This window comes from Aethina tumida, chromosome 7 (assembly GCF_024364675.1).
Source record: "Aethina tumida isolate Nest 87 chromosome 7, icAetTumi1.1, whole genome shotgun sequence".
Classification (NCBI taxonomy): Eukaryota; Metazoa; Arthropoda; class Insecta; order Coleoptera; family Nitidulidae; genus Aethina; species Aethina tumida.
Window position 1 is genome coordinate 925391 of NC_065441.1, and position 21672 is coordinate 947062.

Here is a 21672-nt window from a genome sequence, read left to right on the forward strand (position 1 = left end):
GCAGTGTTATTCATTCTGTAAATGTACATGGATTCGAACTTAATGGGCTACCAACAGGTTCTGTAAAGCAATTACCCAGTTGTAAAATAAAAGAAAAATAAATAATATATAAACAATTAACTTTATTTTTTAACAATTTATAACTATTTATAGTATGTAAATATAACAACGTTAAGTACAAATCTCTAATTAAATAAATAATGATTGGAAGATATTTCAACCTGTGCTTCTCATAAAAAAAAAAAAATAAATAAAGTATTCCTAATAATTAACAGTCAATTTTTATAACACCAATGAAATGTACGCCTATAGAAAATGTCATGATCAGTGTAATAAAAATTGATTATTCAGTTATAAAAATTAGAATTTGACGCCTTATCATTAGGAAAATATATCTATGTCTACACTAATTAATTATATACAATTGGACGGATTAGTTATCGTCTAAATTGCGATTTATAAGGCAAGCTATTACTATTAATTCAACATCTGTACCTGGATAAAATTGAAAAACTGCCACCCATTTATATGTTAAGTAACAAATGTTTTTTGGCACAGAGCCTCAGACTAACTCTGGAACTAACTGTAGGTATTTGTAATTAATTTATGACAATATTTATTTATCTCACTGAATGAATTTATTGTTAATTGAATGGAGTGGCAATTTGGGTTGATGGGTGTATTTAAGTATCGGATTTTAGTGCGTTTAGAGCCTTGGAGATATGTCTTATTGTATGTTGCGGCACTGATTCATGGAGGTACCGTTGAAAGTTGGGATGTTTAACTAATAACGAAAATATTCCTTTGGCATGGCGGCGAGCATCTAATGAACCATCTGCCAGACAGTTTGCTGCTGCCCCCAAAATCCTAAACAAATACAGAGTAAAAATTATAATGTATTGTAAAAAGATTTTTCTAACTTTACCTGTCTCTCGTTTCTTTAGGTAGTTGAAATATTTTGTCGGCACCAAATCTTTCAACAATATCTCCTAAAATTCTGGATGAAGCAGCTCTGACAACTGCATTTTGATGCCCACATCCTCGTCCAGTTAAAACCGTGACGACACGATGTAAGGGAAGTTGTTCAGCCATAACGTCTAACGATGAGTTTGCGTCGGCTCTCAAAAACTTGTTAGTGTCGGCCGTTCTTTGCAGCAAAGGAACCGCAATTTCTTCAATTTCTACATCGAGTCCTCTTTTACAAGTAGAAAATAACTCCGTAGTTGCTTGACAAGCTGTTCTGGCCACTTGGGAGCGCAGATTCTTAACGTGTTTCGCTAAAGTTACGCAAACCGCATGTATATTGTTCTCCACTTGATCTGGATGGAATCTCATCACTCTAACCAAACCATGTATACCTGTCATAAAGAAGATCAGTATCCAGATGTCAATCTAAATAATATTTTTACCTTGTATTGTAACTTCCCATTCAGGACTTTCCATCTGATGCAGAGCCTGTTGCAAGGCTTCCTTAGGTTTGCTGCAAGGTCTCAACTGATTGGAAATGGGCTCGATGGCTGGAGTTCGGGGCGTTTTCAGTGATCTTCTACTTTGTGTTCTGGCGAACCTCTTGCTCAAACGTACCGAAGAACCGCTTTTGAGTGGAGGAGGCGCTTCGACTGGCGGTGGTGTTTCATCATCGGTGGCACACCCCGGTAGAGCAGGCCTGACCGGTGATATTGGAGTGTCGTCGAAGTTTTTAGAGGCGCAGTCCAATTCGTCGACGTCGTCGTTTAGTGGTGGAGCTGAACTAACAGATTTTCTTCCTAAACAACAAAGGAAATAGTATAGGTCAAATTTTTATTTACGCGATTTGTGCAATTTCTTACCAGAATTTGCTATAATATCTGGTAAAAATGTCTGTAACTCGACAACTGATTTGCTTTTCGTCCGTTTTTCAAAATCAATCGGTTCGCTATCTAAGTTTTCCAAATCTTCCAAGGTAGTTCTACTTATTGACAGTTCTTCCTTTAATTTATTTTCAATTTTTTCACCCAAAACATGTTCGCATCTTTCCAAATCGTGTGAATCGCTCATTTCTGGGGAACTCATTGTAAATTCTCTCTAAAATATATGAAAAAAATTACAGAAAAGGGTTGTAAATAAATAGAAGATGTTTATTACTTGATCATTATCAACGCAATCCTTCGATTCTTGTTCTGGTTCCATCGTTTCTTCGGTATCTAGTTTGACGAAAGCCTGTTGATTGTCTGGTGGTGGAGTGAAATATCCGGATGATTCGGATCCCGACGATTTGGGCGGCACCAGTTGTGGACTTCCCCCAACAACTTGAGGTGGTACTCTACATATAACCGGTGACTCTTGGGTCACATTAAACACGCTCCTGAATAATGAAGATGGAATAATATAATTATTATCAAGATGTATTAGTGAATATGTATGAATGTAAATTAAATTATTATTTTCATTTTCAATGGCGAAAGAAATTTTCCAAGAAATACTGAAGAATGACATTCTAATAGTTTTCTTTTAATCGTTATTAGACATTATTTTTAAAAATCAATCTTTCTATTGTTAATAACGAGAATTGTATCGAGATTGTAGCGTCTTCCCCTCGTTTTCGCAAGTTAAAATCGACCACGAAACTACATTACTAAAGCACAATAACCAATTTTCGCGAATAATTTATAAGCCGACAGATCGATGGCCATTATTAGTTCAAAGTGCGAAGACAAAAGTACACTTTCTAGACATTTTAAGGTCATCGACTCTATTCTCCACCATTTTCAGAATTATTTTTACTTTAACTCTATTTAAAGGAATCTGATAATTGTATATGTATGTATATAGATCGATTCGATGGGAATTAGGCTGCAATCAATAATAAGCGACGTGGTTAATTGTCCATAAATAACAACGTTAACGTTCTTTCTTGGGGGTGTTTTATTTGCTTTGCGTCATGGCACCTCGTAAAATATAATAAAATATAAATTTTATGACATTTAAATTTTAAATAGTAATAATTTTTAAATTTGTTCCAATTTTTTGTGTTCAACAAATTGTGGTTTGTAGCGTGAATTACATTATATTAAAAAATAATTAGCAGGACAATAAATCAGTGCGTGGGAGCAGAACATAAAAATGTGTATGTGCGAAAAAAAACATACACTTCAAGATCCTTTTCGATGTAGTTTTCAGGCGGCAACGTGACAACGACGACTGGCGTCGAACTTTTAATTTTTCCCTCGAAACTATTCGAATCGCAAACCTTTGCACCCCTAAAAACGCACGGACACCACCGATATACCATGTCAAACTTCTTCTCCCTCAGACCCCACGGGTTTACAATGTCGCACATCATTTTTACAGGACGCACTTAATTTTTACCAAGTGCTGTTCATAGTGTGGACGTTCGAAAGGTAAATGGGGTGGCATCGATTCGGTTTGACCGCCGCTGACCGTCCCCACTACTTACGACGCGGCGTCGCAACGCCAGCGGTCTATCGACGCCGCTCCAAGGTGGAAATTAAGACGTCGCACCGTCTGATTTATTGTTTATACAAATATTTCATCATAAAAATGAATAAATCAAATTTATTAATATTTATTATTATGATTTTCGTGACTCGATAAAATAAAACACAAATACAACATAAAATAAGAAAAAAAATAGTGACTCACCTTTTTGCGATGACAGGCCCGTTGCTGTGATTCCCGTTCGTCCTAATTCTCAATTTTGTTTCCGAACTGATTGGAATTGGGATGCCGGATCTGAAATCTTTGTGCCAAATACCGCTTCTGGTGGAGGATCCTGCGGGATACCAGTTGATCAGTGACATTTCAGTGATCGTGTTCAATGCTTGTGTCTGTCTGGTTGAGACAGATTTTTGATGCGGGATTAGAACAGGTGGTTGATAATTTTAGAACGGTTCTTTCGACGAACGGGTAATTAATTTTGCTAATTAGCGGTTTTTATGGTTTTGAGGATAGATATGGAAGATTAATTCAAAAATCAGCAGGGTTAGCAGCATGTTGTGCAAATTTATGCAATAGAAGATTTTAAAAAATGTAGTCTTGGAAAATAAGTAAGTAAGTAAGTTCCCTGGGAAACAGTTTTTTCAGGCGTAACATCGATTTATTAGTACATATTCATTAAATTACCAAGTCAAATAGCACTTTTATGCACGTTCTCTTTTACTTGAATTGGGTTAAGGCCTTTTAATACTTTTCCGATAATGTATTTTTTTAATTGATTGCTTTACTAATCTGTTTTAGTGCACTTAAATAGAGATTTAGATAACTGAGAATTTCAAAATGAAATCAATAATTAGTGTTTAAGATTTTTTCTACCGTTATCCGTTATAGAAATGTTAAAGGTGGTTGTTCCGCTTAATTTTATTTTAGACATGTACAATAAAAACACTCGAAACTGAATCACGCAAAGGTGAAAGTGAAAACGGGGATAAAATCACTCATAGTAATATTTTATTATTTCTTTTGGTGTGGATGAATGATGTTTTGAATTGTTGATTAACCACTTCGTTTGTATAAACGGTTCTTTTGGGGGGAATAAAAGGTCTATATGTCTTAATATAGTCGAGGCATAAATTAATAACGATTGTGATAATTATATTCAAATATAAAACGATACTAAATTTGTTAGTTTTACATATAATAAATAAAAAATAAAAACGTTATGTTATAAAAAAGAAAATGGTAGTGATGTTCTTATTCATTTTTTTTTAAATTTTATCGACTAACAATTAAATAAAAGTATAATTTGTATTTATTTGCATGCAAATGCAATTTTGATGTAAAGGTTGAGGCTTTTGTGACCATTGTTTCCATATCTATAGTTGTAGAGGATATTATTACCAACACTGAGGCTGCCATTAGAACTTTACCAGAAAATGTAACCCCAGAAATCCGCATGGAAACTTATAGCATTCTAATGAAAGTCAGACCACCGACAAGCAATCTTACAAGTATGGAGTGCCTAGTTCTTCGAGAAGATAAAGGAAATGCAACAGTTATAATGAAATCCGAGAATTACAAAAACAATATGGAAGAACTGCTGGATCCGACAATCTAGTACTGGCTCCTGGGTCACCAATATATACTTAGCTAAGTATCTTACAGGTTGCTACAACCTCATGTTGGAAACACCCCAACCTTTATCAAATATTCCATTCATTTTGTTTAGATATTGAGAGGATTACATCTTGATGTAGAAGATAGACTGATCAGTATCGTTTTAGTTTTCACTAAAGTTTCTGTCAATGAATTCTTAAACATATCAGAAATATTTTCTTCAGATACAGTGGATCTTTTCCGTACGTGCCTTACTGAAAGCTATTTCGTTTGGAACTACAAATTCTACGAACAGTCTGAAGAATTAGCAATTTATTTATAGAAACACAGAACAAAAATCTATTGAGACTTCCAAACACAAACCTTCTGTTTGGTATTGATACGTGGATGATACTTTCGTGGTATGGAAACATGGACAAGAAAAACTGGATCAGTTTCTAAAACACCTAAACTCTCAACATAACAATATCAAATTCACAATGGAATTGGAGGAGGAGAAGTAAATACCTTTTTAGGATGTCCTAGTAAAAAGAGTGGGTGAACATTTACACCATACAGTATACCGAAAACCTACATACACTTATCGGTATTTACATAAACTCTCTAACCACCATCCTAGTCAAAAACAAGGGGTCATCAAAACACTAACTGAGCGAGTCAAAAGGATAGGGCCACACACCACCTCGTTGAAGGACAAGAACACTACAGGCCAACGGATACAAACGCTCAGAAATAAGACAGAGAATGAGACCTAATATTAATATTAAAGATCCACCTAGTGAGCTCACGATTGCTAAAGCTTTTTCCCCATATATATGTAAAGTTACCGATAGAAAACATTATCAACCCCATTTCCGAGGAGATAGGAGCGGAATTCCAGTTTATAGACGACAACGCACGGCCTCAAAGGGCAGAATGTGTTCTTAACACGATGAGGAAACTCGAAATTTCCTTCCATCGATGTCACCTGCTCTAAATCCCATCGAACACATGTGGAATATTGTTCATAAGGTGTTGGATACTCTCGAACTTGCTCCTACAACATTTTTGCAGTTACGGGATGCCTTATCTCAAATCTGGGACCATATTACTTAAGATACGATTGACAACTTAATACGAAGCATGCCTCATCATATTCAAACTGTTCTGGAAGCTAGAGGTGACCCTACAAGATACAGATCCGTCTTTCATAATTAAAATCATCATTGTACAATAAAACTTTCTTTAATTTTTTGCTAGACTTTTAAAAGGCGCCGCATTGCTACGTTATATTTTATTTGTATAAAAATCAACGTACTTTGAGATTACACATTTGATAATTTCGAGTCTTTTTTTCTTTTAACCAAACTAACTCTTATTTTTTGCCGGTAGCTTAGAAAGACATTATTTAATTTTTGTAGAAATTCAAATGTAAATATGTGTTCTACAAACTATAGAGTTACTTTAGCCCTTTAGTTTCAAGGATAAGTAAATTCGTTATTATAGTATCCAGTATATTTAGTTTGTAAAAATAATGCAATTCTCAAAACGACTGTACACGAACGCATTTGATACTAAATCCGAACACATAGTTTATTTTATGTTAATGCAGAATTATACAGTAAAAAGCATGTCAGAACTAAAAATAAAATAAATTAATTTTGTTATTGAAGTGAAAACTTCTTTAACCGCGTTGGACACTTTTTGGTAGGGGAAAATCTTATGGGTTCGCGTCACCGACATGCGCGTCTTTCTTTTGTTAATAAATTCAGACAAAAGAAAAAAGTTGTTGATTTGGCTGGTAACCTTGGTAACTAGTCCAACAAACTATGTGTCTGTCGGCGTTTCAAGGGGTACCCGAAAATTAGACCTTAAGAATAAAATCCCGGAACTAGAGGGTGAGTTACAGCTGTATATTTGAGAGCATTTTGAAGTCAGACAAAATTTTACTAATGTAGTGGTTTCGTTAAAGGCCTACAACTAAGCCGGAAATGAGTTTGACGCTAATATCTATTTTGAAAGTGGAGGGTTAATAGAGGAGAATGAGAAATATTTGAAATTTTCAGGATCATCTTTATTTCTGATGAATTTTCAAGGAAAAAATCAGCGCCCAATTCTTATACCATCTGTTACGAACGCGCTCAATTTCGTCGAAAAGTAATGGATCTGATCAAATATCGTGGGGGGTAAGTTTAGAAGGTAAATTTCTCAAATAACCGTTCATGATCAGTATTGAAATCGAGTGACCGGTTGTACATATTTTGGTTCCAATTACTAGAAGGATGGAGCCAAAGTAATATATACTTGTATTTTATACCGTCAACAAAAGTGTGTAAACTGAAAATTAGTCTTTCCTAACAAGTAATAATAAATTTAAAGTATTTTTGGAAGTGAAAACTTCTTTAGCCGCGTCGGGCACTTTTTGGTAGGGAAATATTATGCGTTCGCGTCATTGACATGCTCATGACTGGCGCACGCGCAGTGTTCTGTGTGCGTTGGACACTTTCTAGATAGGTGAAATTTCGTGCATTCGCGTCACCGACATGCTTATACCAGTATATCTGTAGCTATGCAGTTGATGTATTGTGATGTGTATATCTTATAAGTGAAATTGAATGGATTTAGTGAAAAATTTATTTAAATACTGGCTGTACTCGCGACTTAGTCCGATAGCGTGTTGAATACGATCGTTTTCTAGACGGTGATCTCGAGAGCCCTTAACAATGAATGACGCTATTGTAACCGTTCATTCCTCTCAGAACTCAGAACTCTCATTCGACCTAGACATGAACATCCGTAATCTACAATTTGTAAGACGACTTTCCCTATCTTGTTCAGATTCATTTTCACGTCGCAATCTTTGGCTTTTGTCCTTTCTCATGTTTTTAGAGAGATTTGATTTTCTTTTAGGCATATCTAAATATTAGAAAAAAACAACTATCTACGTTACTAATTAAATAAAATAACCTATAAATAATTTATCAATTTCAATGTAAATCTGAATATTGAACACAAATGTACTTAATTTATAATTGTTTATAATTATTACTTAAAGGTAAAAAAATACAAAATATTTTGAATTAAGATAAGATAAGAAGAACGTATCGGTGTAAGTATAAAAGATACCTATCAATCAAATCAAACTATCAATCAATCGTTGGTGGGAGAAGTGGTGGAAGGCGCCCGAAGTGACGGCCCAGTAGTGGCATCCGCGTGAGCTGCGCGTGGTACTGGACAGTGCTTGGTCATTGCAACATTACTTTATTTTTCTAAAATAAAAGAATTTTTCTAAAATAAAAGTAGTCTAAGTTACTCCTTATTACATGAGCTACCTGCCTATAAAAGTCCCGTCAAAATCGGTTCAGCTATTTCAGAGATTAGCCGGAACAAACAGACAGACAGACAGAGAGACAAAATTTGTAAAAAATGTTATCTTGATGTATGTACCGTTTTTATATTCATATGCATGTAGCAGCATAAGCCTATTGTATCTTTTTTAGAACAAAGTGATATAATTGAAAGTACAAAAAGTCTAAGTATTGTTGAAATTAATGATAACAATGATGCAAACAATTAAAATAATGTTAAATATCAAGTACATTGAAATTTAAGTAAATACAAATAAATAAAAGTAAATAAATAATATGATTGTATATTAATTGTTATTTCAATTGAATTGTATTTATATTTTGTCATAATCTTGTACAGCCCTTAATATATTTAAATAATAAAAAACCATATAAGTATGCATAAAAATTGTTGCTCGGAGTGTTAATAGATGTGAAAACCAGATGATAAATTTAATTCAAACATTATGAAATTTCAAATTTTAATACAAAAAGTTCTAAATGTTCACTTCTATCGGCAGTCCCTATAACTGCCGATATATACTTTCCCGTAAGAGTATAGTATTCCAAAAGCTGTTTGATGGTTCTCCTATCTTTGACAGATCTGAGACTGGTATTTGGTTCTTCTTCTTCAATTCCATTGTGAATTTGATATTATTATGTTGAGAGTTTAAGTGTTTTAGAAACTGATCTAGTTTTTCCATCTTTCTATGTTACGAAAGTATCATCCACGTAACGATACCAAACAGAAGGTTTGTGTTTGGAAGTCTCAATTGTTTTTGTTTAAATTTTTCTATAAAGAAATTGGCGATCACTCGATTAAGAGGACTGACCATTGCTAATCCTCCAGTCTGTTCACAGAATTTGTTGTTCTAAACGAAATAGCTTTCAATAAGGCACGTACGGAAAAGATCCAGTATATCTAGAGGAAATATTTCCTCCAGATATAGTGGATATATCCTGCTTAAGAATTCATTGACAGGAACTTTAGTGAAAAAAGTGACACTACATCGAAACTGACTAGTCTATCTTCTACATCAAGATATAATCCTTTCAATATCTCAATAAAATGAGTGGAATATTTGATAAAAGTTGGGGTGTTTCCAACATGAGGTTGTATCAATCTAGTAAAATACTTAGCTAAGTTATATATTGGTGACCCAGGAGTACTTACGATGGGTCGGAGTGATACATTGTCCTTATGGATTTTGGGAGGACCATATAAGGTCTGGTAAGTGCCTCTGATTTAATTAATTATTTTTGGATAACCGTTGGTGTTAATGAATTCTTTATTAGGAGGTGTTTCTTAACTTTCTCTTTGACGGATCTAGCTAAAAGACACCAAAGAAATTGCTAAATAGGTAAGAACGGCCAACGAGCAGAACGAAATTTGTAGAACAGTTGTTTAAGTTGTAATTCATCAGATGATAAAGTGAAGCGAAACGTCAAGAAATAATTCCAACAAACCCGAACAACTATAGATATTTTTTATTTGTTATTTACATGTAGTAAATCTCACTGATAATATTTGAATTGACATTTGATTTCAAATAATAATATGTAAAATATTCTCAATCCAAGTTTATATAGTTGACATGTGCCAGATCAGCGGCAGGATTTTAACTTTCATACCGTATAATTCTGTTACTAAATCTTTATATTTTTATTTCATGTGTAGGTCAAATAAATTCCCAACTAAGAAAAGATGAAAATTAATATTTTCTATGATCCAATACATTGTATAACGGAAAGGACATACACCAATTATATAAAAAAACAAAATAAAAATTTTAATTAATTCTCATTCATTACATGACGTATTAATTTGAAAATATTTATTCCTGGTTTAAATATGATGATTAGTATGTATTTTATTTCAATCGTTTAGAAGTGTGATAGTTTCATCAAGATATCACTAAAATGGAAGGAAGATACCAAAGCTTCAACGACGATTAAATAAATTATGGTACACCATTATTTGTTATTTATATCAGAAGATACGACCGACAAGAAACATGAAAATTAATGTCTTTAAACCGTTCAAATGAGTGAAATATAGATTTATTTTATTTATAAAGCTATTATGTAAGAACCTATCACTAAATCTACTACTAAATGATATATTGATGATTTGTTAGGCCAAAACATACCGTAATATCTTTGACCCAATGAAGGAAAATAACTTAACTTAACTATAGCTCTTAATCCGTCGTAGGAAATGTAATGAGACATCTATTTTTAGATCTTGTAAATCCCATATTAAGGGAAAATAGAAAATTACAAACGCATCAATAAAGGGAATGAAACTTCTAAAATTCTAGGTCCATATCAATTGGCCACTAGGTTTATGGTGGTAAATTTTAATTATAGTATTTTTTTTCAGTTAACGACAGGAAATGTGACGTGGCTAGAATAAATAAATACTTCTAGAAAATTTAATAGAAAACCATAAAAGTTTAGGCCTAAACTTTCTACTTCTTCTATCATGCCATTTTTAATTTTTATCAGATTTCAGTTTACTAGGTGAAATGTTTGTAACCGGGTAACCATCGATTAAACATGTGAATCTCCAGATATTTTAATTATTTGCTTGTGGAAAAAAGCACATTCGAATTCCAATTATGACATTCATAAGAGTTATAGACGAGTATAATTCTTACCAGTTGATGTAGTTGAACTTCTGCTCGACAAGGAGAATGAATAAGGCTCCTGATTCGGTCGTTCACTGTGATACAATTGTTCTGAAGAAAAACTTTTTTTAAAACTATCATACGGATTTTTGGAATTCAACGAGTATTTTGGCTGGTGAACTGCAGAAGCTGAACAAAAAAATATATTTAGTAATGGTTTTTTTAAAAATACGTCCTTAAATTACCCGATAAAGTTTCATTTGATCCATTGAGAAATCTTCGTTGTGGTTTCGGAGGAGAAAACGACCTGCCTCGATCGTACCTTCTGTGCCCTCGAATTTTATTCTCCGGTTGAAGGATGTAAACAGGTCGAAGAAGATTGGAACTTACTGGAGGAAACAGTTAGTAAGAGACAATGTTATGCTTATTTTCTTTAAAATATGAATAATTATCAAAAAAAGTAGAATTATAACAGAAGTATGCCCAAAACAATTCAGATAAAAATAATAATAATTGTAAATATAGAGAAATCAATATCACTAATTTGTTTAGTTCGTGTCTCTAACCTAGTTCCTTTAAAGAATTTAGTTGTTGCCCCAATTTTCCTTAATAATTGTGTATCAAACTATTTTATATTTATATCATTTGTATAATTTTAAACAATTAAATATTACCTTTACTGTTGGAGTTTGGATGCTGTTTGGAGAATATTGAGGAATCAACGGCCCAAATTTGAGCAGGTTCATTTCCATTGCCCTCGTCCTGCAACGAAACTCACATTGAAGCTTGCACCATATAAAGAAACTTTCTTGCCAAATTATCGACAAAACAAACACTAAATTTAGAAACAGAACAATTAATTGATCTCACCAAAACATAGTTGTTCAATGCAACCGGCCTCAGAGCAACTAAACGACACAACAACATTATTTCATCACCGAATCAACAGCTACCAGTGAATATTATTATTAGTATTATGTAAATTTCGACATTGGAAATAAAAGTGCTTTCTGCCGTTTGGTGATCGATATTTGTGTCGGAGTGGCACGGAACGTATTCGACGTCTGGCGTCTTTCTGCGACATTGCATGCTCAACAGTTCGTTACGTTTCACGTTTTATGTTTTATTGTGACGTCAAGATGTTTGATTAAATGTCTCGATGCAGAATTTACGCCCACACATCGCCAATTCAGCCCCTTTTCTCTCTGGGGGTTAATCAAATTTGTCATGCCAATTAAAAAATTAAATTTTTCTAATTTAAATTTTTACGTTATTATTATTTATTTAAATTAATTAATGTAAATAGATAAATAGATATTGAATTTTGGAACTTATTATTATTTATTTATTTAAAGAATATAAAAGAGTAAGGAGAGGAGAACTCACACTTTCTTTATTCTTCTGAATCATTAAATCGGTGATTGGACCATCCTGATGTCTTAAATTATGTCTCCAGTAATTAACGGAAGCGGTGGAGGACGATGATGAATCGGAAGAAGGTTGTTGTAAGTTTCCGGAGATCCATTCGATTTCCGTTCGTTCTTTTGGAGATGAGTATCTTACACTGCCATCCGTTTCTATGGTAGGAAGTTGTCTCCTCGATAATCTTTAAAATATTAAAAGAATATTAGAGGTAAGTGCCAAATTTCAAAAGTAAATTAAGTAAAAAATTATAATTAAAAATTTGTATCTTTTGTACAGTGTCGATTGATTGATCATTATTTAAATATTTTTTAGACAAAATATTTGTCTAAATAATGAATGTGTATTATGTAAATATGTTTGACCAATTCTTGAATACTTAACTAGACGGTAGTAATTTCAATGGGATTAATAATTTTAATTATATATCATTCTGACTTCATAGATCTTCGTCTATATAACTTATAATTACCTGGTTCTAACAACTCTCATCAAATTATGTTGGTCAGGAAATCCGGCCACATTTTTTTCAACGATATCTAAAATCTCTGAATTGGACCCGATTTGTGCAAGAGTCGCCAGAAGTTCTAATGCGCCTTGTCGAATCTTCCTTCGGCGGTCCCTCAATGCTATCGAGGCAAATTGTGCCGCTCTGTGGACTTCCACTTCCATACTTGGAAGCAAACGGGCACAAGCCATTAAAATCTATAAAAAAGCACATTAGAAAATTGTATTTTTTATTATATATTTATTATGAATGAATTAATATATATATTTGTGAGTACTTGTAAAGATCCCTCCCTCGATCGATGTCCGTATCCTCTTTCAGTGAGTTCGATTTGAAATTTTCTAGCCGGACACTTCTTCATAACCAGCATGGCCAAACGAACTCCTCTTGGGGCCCCCATTTTCGATAAGTTTGGTGCCAACCGTCCCAGACATTTTTCCAAGACTTCCCCTCGTACTTCTCGAATCATTATTTCCAAAGCTTCCTGAAAACAAAATTTATTCATTCGAATTAAAGTGTTCCGTTTATAAATATAACAATCAATTTTATTGTAAATCTTAGTAACTTAATTATATTTGATTCTTTATTCAATTTATATAAGTATAAAAACATTTACATCAGCTTTCCCATGAAGCCTGTCCCGATGTTGGCAGGCAAAGAGGGCTTCGAATAAAAGAGCTGCAGGACCAGGTTCCAAAGATGAACAGGTGTTTGGTTGTTCTAACGCAAAAATCAAATTATCCAGAGCTTCAGTTTTTGCCCAAATTTCTTCCTGAAAATGAATCTAATTATTTAATAATATATAACATATGTTCAACAAATCAAGAAATCAGAAATTTGAAACAATTTTAATTATAAAAAATATATTTAGTATTGGAATATTTTTAAAGAAGAAAATAATTTATGCAATGACAAGAAAATTAGCATTATATTTGCATTTATCGTTCAATAAATATGGCTAATATTTTCCATGGTCTTTCCTGCTTTTCCTGCTTGTGCAATTTAAATTTCCAACTATGAAATTATGAATTTACATTTCGCATGTCATATTCGCTACATATTAATATCTCTATTTATGCGATTTATTTTTAATTTTTGTCATTTATCAATGTTAATTGGAAGGAAGAACAATCCATTCACCTACAATTACCGTTTGTTTCTTCCTGAATAAATTCTACGTGACATATGCAAATATGTGAATGTTTATTATATTTTACGATGGAACGTACTAATAGCTAGAAATAAAATTTTATTCACCACGGAATTTCTAATGTTTACTCACGAAAATTAAGTACGATTAGTCCTTTAACCCAATTTTCTTGATGGACGCACACACTCACAAAATAAGTTAAAATGGGTTAAGAAAAGGTCGACACGAAACTAGCACGCGAGTTAATGATCATAATTGTGCTCATATTTCAATGCAGTCGATCGAATTGCCCTTATTTCAATTTTGCGGACAAATGCGGGCCCTTTTTCCATTCACCCTCCTATATTTGACTAATTCATGTACCTATTACCGTTTCTTGATAAAAGAGTACGTTAACCCCCTTTTGATTGTATGAACTGTTTTGTTAATAAAGAATTTATACGTTTATATGGAAATTCAATGAACGTAAGTAATTTGTTATGTTTTATATTATAGATTAAATATAATATATAATATATAATATATAATATATAATATATAATATATAATATATAATATATAATATATAATATATAATATATAATATATAATATATAATATATAATATATAATATATAATATATAATATATAATATATAATATATAATATATAATATATAATATATAATATATAATATATAATATATAATATATAATATATAATATATAATATATAATATATAATATATAATATATAATATATAATATATAATATATAATATATAATATATAATATATAATATATAATATATAATATATAATATATAATATATAATATATAATATATAATATATAATATATAATATATAATATATAATATATAATATATAATATATAATATATAATATATAATATATAATATATAATATATAATATATAATATATAATATATAATATATAATATATAATATATAATATATAATATATAATATATAATATATAATATATATGTATAATTTGTATTATATGTAGGTAATATGTATATATGGAGGTGAAAGTTATTTTTTAGAATAAAACTTTTTATCCTCTAATAAAATCTCCAGATTTAAATAAATTAATAAAAAATATCTAATACATTAACAGTTACGGGGTTTTTTTCAAAATCAATATGAATTTATTATTGGATTCATTTTAAGAAAAAAAATTATATGAATGTCTTAAACTTTGGGATACATGGTGGTACAATTCCAAACAATTATTATTTTTTATAAAATCTATGCTACTCAGATATATTAATGAAAATTGGTATACAGCTTCTAAGGTACAACAATTTTTTTATTTCATTATTATTTCATTCATTTATTATTCATTTATTATTCCAGTGATGTTCATACGGCTATTAATAAAAATGAAGATGGCTTTTTGCTGTTTTGAGGGCCATCTCGTAAACTGTTCCAAAAGTAAGTAAGTCCTTGTGTTATTGAAAAAAGTGTTTCTAAATATGTCCGAAATTACGAATTTCTCAAGGAGTTAAAATGTAAAGGAAAAAAAAACGAATTATTAATAAAATTAAAATGTTTCGAATAATTTTAGTAAAACTAGGTAAGTTCTCTTCAAATCCTACATGAATGCAACTTGAAGAAATAAAAATAAATTTTACACATCAAAAAATGATCAAGGTAGTTGTGTAAATCAAATATCATTAAAATTTCTAGAATGGTTAGATATGCTATATTCCCGTATTTCTATTTCACGTTCATATAAAATTTTTGTTATTAAAATAAGATCAAAAGTCGCCCTTCTAAATATTTTACCTTACATGTGAAACACTGTAAAACATTTATTAATATTAAACATTGTGAGCATTTTTTGAGGGGCCATAACAATTACAGGCACTAAAAACGTACAATTGCAGCATAAAATAATGGTAATTAATGCAACTCGACACGGAACATCAATAAAAGTATGAAAAAATCGAGGTTAAGTGGCGGAAAAAGGACCTGAAAGGTGAAATTCATGCAAATATTTTGGGGTTGTTTCACCTCACTCCGAAAATCAGATAGAGATAATGATTTACTTGACCCAGTTTAAGCAATCTACTAATCACACACATTGCCTTGTTTTAGTTTTTCATAGTCTTGACATGTAATATTAAATCTTAATTAAAGTTTAATTGATGTGTTTTGATTGAATTCAGACAATTGTTAGAAGTGATTAGTGGTTTTCCAAATAAGGAACGCGTGAACCCTCCCCGTTAATTTTCTTTGTTTACGAGTAACGTTGAGTCGACCTAATGAGGTTATTATACTCTGTTTTAACCCCGTTTCTACCCTTGCATTAAATGTCAAACGACACATGTTATTAATTTAAAGTGTTCCCTGTTTCAAATTTACGTGGCAAAAATTAATAACATTAATGATACTTACTTCTCCGTGAAGATTCGAGAAATGCAACGTTTCGTGCAAGTCTTGTCCATTCTCGTTGTCTTTGTTTTCGAACGAATGAAAGATCTTGAAACTGTTATAACTCTCTTTCCGTCTTAGTTTACCGTGATCAGAAACTTTTGAATCGTTCTTCCGATCTTCTTCTTTGGAAACAGTCGGCCAATTATCATTTTGATCTTTTTGCAACCAATTACTTTCCTGTGATCTCACTTGCGGCTCTTTCGTTGACCATTTGTTCACAGTTTCGGTTGGTATCAGTTCTTTGTCTTTCCAGTTTTGATTTTCTTCTTTATTTTCGTTAGTTTCTTTGCTTCTCCAATTGTTGTTTAATGGGATTTTTTTTTCTTCTGAAACTTGTTCGGTTTCTTGTTTGCCTCCTTCTTTCGGTTCGGATATTGATGACTTTCTGCTCGGCTGTGGAGATCTGGTTAGATTGTGGAACAGCTCGATTTCATTGTGAACAGGAATCGGACTGTACACGTCTTGACGACTGTTTCTTCGTTGACTTTTTGGCTGTTGGATCTTCAAATTTTCTTTGTTCTCTTTGTTCTCCTTTGTTTTTTCCGTCTCTGTTAGTTTAGGAACTATTTAATAAAGAAAAAACAATTTGAATTCGTCGACGAATACAAACAAGAAAGCGAAAGGTTTGCGTTTCAATTGGAATGAAGTTATTTGAGACGGGAAGAGGGTGAGTATTTTGGGGTGGCATACGAATTTACTAGAATTGTCCACTCGGCTTATAATTAAGGATCGTTGACACATAGATCGATAAATGAAATTATTCTATTATTTAACATATGTATATAATGTTATTTTTGTATAGTGATTGTGTTAATTAATAAACAGTTAAGAAAGGTATGTGTACTTACTTTTGATTGTTTCATCTTTCTTCTGATCATTTTTGTGCGTTTTTCTTTGTTCAGTGAAATTCAAGGAAGACTTGAAATTTGGTTGTTCCGAAGAAGAGATTTTTGTGTCCGTTTTAGAAGTATATCTTAAAGGTATCTTCGAATTTTGACAGTTTTTTATACTTAAGTTTGGAGTCGACATGTGCAACCTGTTTGGAGCTAGAAATTTGACAAAAATAACGTTTATTTAATGTTACAACAATTTTGAATTTTAAATATTTTTAAAATTTCAAACAAGAAATAAATAAATATAAATATTTACGTTACTCTCATCACAATTTACCAACCGAAAAGCGTTTGATCCGATTGAATTTTGAGAGAAACATTATGCACGACAAAAACACTAAAAGTCTGCAATTTTGCTCATTAGTGGGAATCTATTACTGTCTCTGTCATGCATGATGTCTTTTTCAAAATTCAGTAAGATCAAAGACTTATCAATCGGTATACATTGAGGTCCAATAATGGACGTTGTTAACAATATTTCAGTGACTACTATTTGAATATTATTAAAATCTTTTTAGGGTATCCTTTAAAATAAGAGTTACCACGTGTTTGTACAGATACACCTACAGTAAAATGAATACTGAACTGCATTTTCAAGATGCATGATTAAACACCTAAAATACATTTTTGAGACATTTAATATGGAAAAAAATAAGTCTGATAGTCAATTAAATTAAACGCCAGTCCCACTTTTACTAATAATAAATGTTGAACCTTAACACTTATTAGTTCAATAGAATATTAGTAGTTATCAATAGGTAAATCTATTTAATTCTCTTGAATGATTTTAGCTGATTAATAGTAAACAGTTTTCCAACAATTGATTGATTATAAAACTGACTCGATAAATTGAATCAACAAACTAACGATAAAACAAGTGTTGTTTGCTTAACCAACGATCGATTTCAGTAATTTTTCTTCCTATTGTAATAAAGAGCAACGATTTTATGCAGATGTTTATCTAATTTTGCCCATTACAAATGGAAATGATTGCGTGATGAACTGGCAAAAACGCAACTACAATTCTCAGATTAATTATTAAAACAATTCATATTGTTGATTTTTCCTTATTAAAATTTTGCGAATAATAATCAAGGATAAACCAAAAAAATCTTACAATGAATTAATTTTATGTCAACGACTATTTTGTTAATTGGTAAAAGGTTATTACAAATTATTTAAAAACTGGGTAGAATTGTTAATTGGGAGTACCTTGCAAACATTTTTTAGGCGTTGAAGGTAAAGATGTGATCCTGACGGGAATCAGACTTTTCTTCGTCCGGATTGAAACGGCGTCGGTGACGGTGATGTGAATAGTGGTCGTTTCCTCGTTCGGTTGCGATTCCGACTCCGGATCGGGTTCGTGGTTGCTGCTGTCGCTTTCGGGCGTCCGCATTTTCACCACCTCACCACCAAAACGGACTTTACGGGGTGTTTTTCTCGCAGACTCGTAAAAATCACTCTCGCTGTCGTCGGCGAGTACTCTCACCACTCCAGGATCTTGTCTAAACAAAATTGGAACATTACCTAATGATTGGAGGGCAATATTCAATATGTGGGAGTGTAACGCCAAAACAAAGCTGAATTCGCCTTGGGTTGTGGTATTATATTCAATAGTTTTGTATTCAGTTATGAAAATGTGTGATAGTTGGAAATCAATAAGGGTAAATTTCACTTAATAACAAACCTGGAACGTTAAATCAATGCAAAGAGAACCTTGAAACCATTCTTGGACTTTTATCACGATTCATTATTATTACATCCGTTTCGTTAAATTTTCTTACTCCACACACGTGCATAATATATCATACATTGATCGTATTCTTTACTGCATAAAAACATACCTTGAATCCTCTTCACTTTCACTGATCGCCAAAACACTGTTCGGTCTGGATTCTTCGTGTATTTGCATTGTGATTGCCGGTCCACTTTCCAAGGTAATTTCAGTCTCTAAAATCACTCTATCCTCCACATAATCTTCGGTCCATGTTTTTTCTGATTCCATTTCGTTTATTTCGGTAGGAAGACCAAGAGTGTCGCACATTGTTCTATACTTCGTCGTGTTCACTTCTCCTTTAATTTAAACACGGAATGTATTCAATAATTATTAATTTTAAACTAAATACTGACCTAATATTTTTTTGAAAGTGAAATCTCCAATGAAAGTTTTAATCCTTGCCAGAGATTTAAGGGCACTTTCATGATTGATGCACTCACTATTGGCGATATCAAATAAAAGGTTTAAGATACGTGTTAATTGTAAAATATTAATTTTTCCACTGATGAAAAACGGTATGGATTTCACGAATGCTGCACTGTTAGTTTCTGAATTAAAAAAATCTTCCAGAATTTTATTGTAATTTTTTGTGTATTCGAGATAAATTCTTAAGGTGTTTGTCGCACCTACAATAATTATAAATATATAAATGAGTAACGTTTAAAAATATTGTCGGGAGAATTTACCGTTTCTTAAAGAGGGAGCAGGATTTTCCAAATTATGGACGATTTCCGGCACAATTTCGCTCATATACGAATCCAAAATATCTCTCTCGGTGTACTTTACTACGTCGCAAAGTACACGAAGGGCATGTTGGCGTACTTCCTTTTCCGGATCTCTCAACTTCTCGTGTATTGTCGAATATAATGTGGACAAATCGATATTATCTAAAACAATGTTTTACAAAAATATATTAATTTTGGTAAATTTCCAAATTTTTATCACACTATTTTGGAAAAATTATCTTCTTCTTAATCAATCTGTCTTCTTACCCTACACAAACATGTGATTAATAAAATACCAAATGTGTATAATGGATTAATTATAAAAAAATGTCGCAAATATACATTAAAAAGCGTTTGGACAAAATTTCTATAATTATAAGCCTTAATCGCTAAAAAAGTTTGACCATAAACAATCAAAAATCTGTAAAACATTTATTTTGTTTTATCAGAACTTTGAGATCAACAAGCGTTTTTAAAAGCTGTAAATTTGCATTAGTGTACTAATAATAAACCCAGAAAAAGACTAATTAATTGAACAAACTATAAATAAATTGTACAACACGCAAGGACGATTATTATCCTGATTTTTTTTCTCCTTTCCTTAAACGTCCCCAAGACTTTGATTGATGCTGGACAAATTTTTTTGCTAGTATTACCTAAGTTTTTTAATTTCTAAAAAAGCATATTACAATTCCTATTTACAGATTATAGATGTTTTCTATATATTCTATAGATATTCTACAAAAAAAGCAAAACTATTTACAATCTACAAGACAATAAAACACTCTTTACGATTAACACACACGTTTAAATTTACCTGGAAGACGTTTATTGTGCAAAATGTACTCCCACAATTTAGCGAGTGACAATTTTCCATCTTGTTGGATTTTTTGCAATTCGTTTAACTCACTTAAACTGTTATCTAACATAGTTTCTTATAGTTTCGTCCATTTTTTTCAAAAAATCTAATCTAATAAATAAAATCAAAAATTAGAATTTTTGAAGCAAATATTTTGGAAAATAAAGCAAAAAGATGAATTATGACATAATTTATTAAATTTAAAAAAAAATAATAAATTTAAGCATGGTTTAAATTCAAATAAAAATTTTAAGGTCATTGTATCACAATTTTAGTTTTCAGGGTCGAAATATCATATTATAAAAAACAATAGGGTTGTTTCCAGCTGCTTTCAACAGAATACTACCATTTTGATCCATTTATTATTATTTTAGTTCGGACAAAATCGATTGATGTAGTTGTAATAATCGAGTGCCAAGTGTAATTTTGAATATTTTTTAGGAAAACGTGTGTGCTTAGATTACAAATTGCTTTAATACACGCACATTACGTGTTTATCTGGAGAAAAATTTTCTGGTCAAAGAAATAAGGTTTTCGGTGTGTAGATAAGACTTGACCTACCTAATAATTAATTTCGATTTCAGAAAATTAATTACTTTCAGTAGATCAATTTAAATATATGTGTAACTGTTTTTATTCATAATTCTATAAAAGTGTGAAATAAAATATTTTGATTTATATATTTTGTATTGAATATAAGTTCCTTTAAAATAGGACCATATCAAATTTCATAAAATATTATCGTATTACTATGGCATATTAATAAGTCTGTGACAGAATTAAAAATTATATTTTTCAAATCAAATTATGTATTCTGTTTAACTAAACCAGTACAATAATATATGAAGAATTTGAGAATATAGTAAGATACTTGTTTAACGCTTTA

General features: G+C 31.5%; 1 protein-coding gene across 1 annotated transcript; it reads right to left on the reverse strand.

The window, feature by feature from the left end:
• Positions 1–102: 102 nt before the first annotated feature.
• LOC109603559 (uncharacterized) lies at positions 103–20856 on the reverse strand. The gene is made up of 22 exons (XM_049969858.1): positions 20745–20856; positions 19889–20089; positions 19556–19828; positions 19292–19498; positions 18638–18907; positions 17381–17578; positions 16494–17095; positions 13555–13710; positions 13216–13422; positions 12903–13135; positions 12395–12614; positions 11683–11770; positions 11254–11397; positions 11039–11197; positions 3643–3772; positions 3421–3473; positions 3129–3336; positions 2125–2344; positions 1830–2064; positions 1410–1766; positions 926–1358; positions 103–867 (listed from the first exon to the last, which is right to left on the reverse strand). The coding sequence occupies exons 1-22, from the start codon at positions 20854–20856 to the stop codon at positions 684–686; spliced, it is 4890 nt and encodes a 1629-aa protein (XP_049825815.1). The 3' UTR covers positions 103–683.
• Positions 20857–21672: the final 816 nt, after the last annotated feature.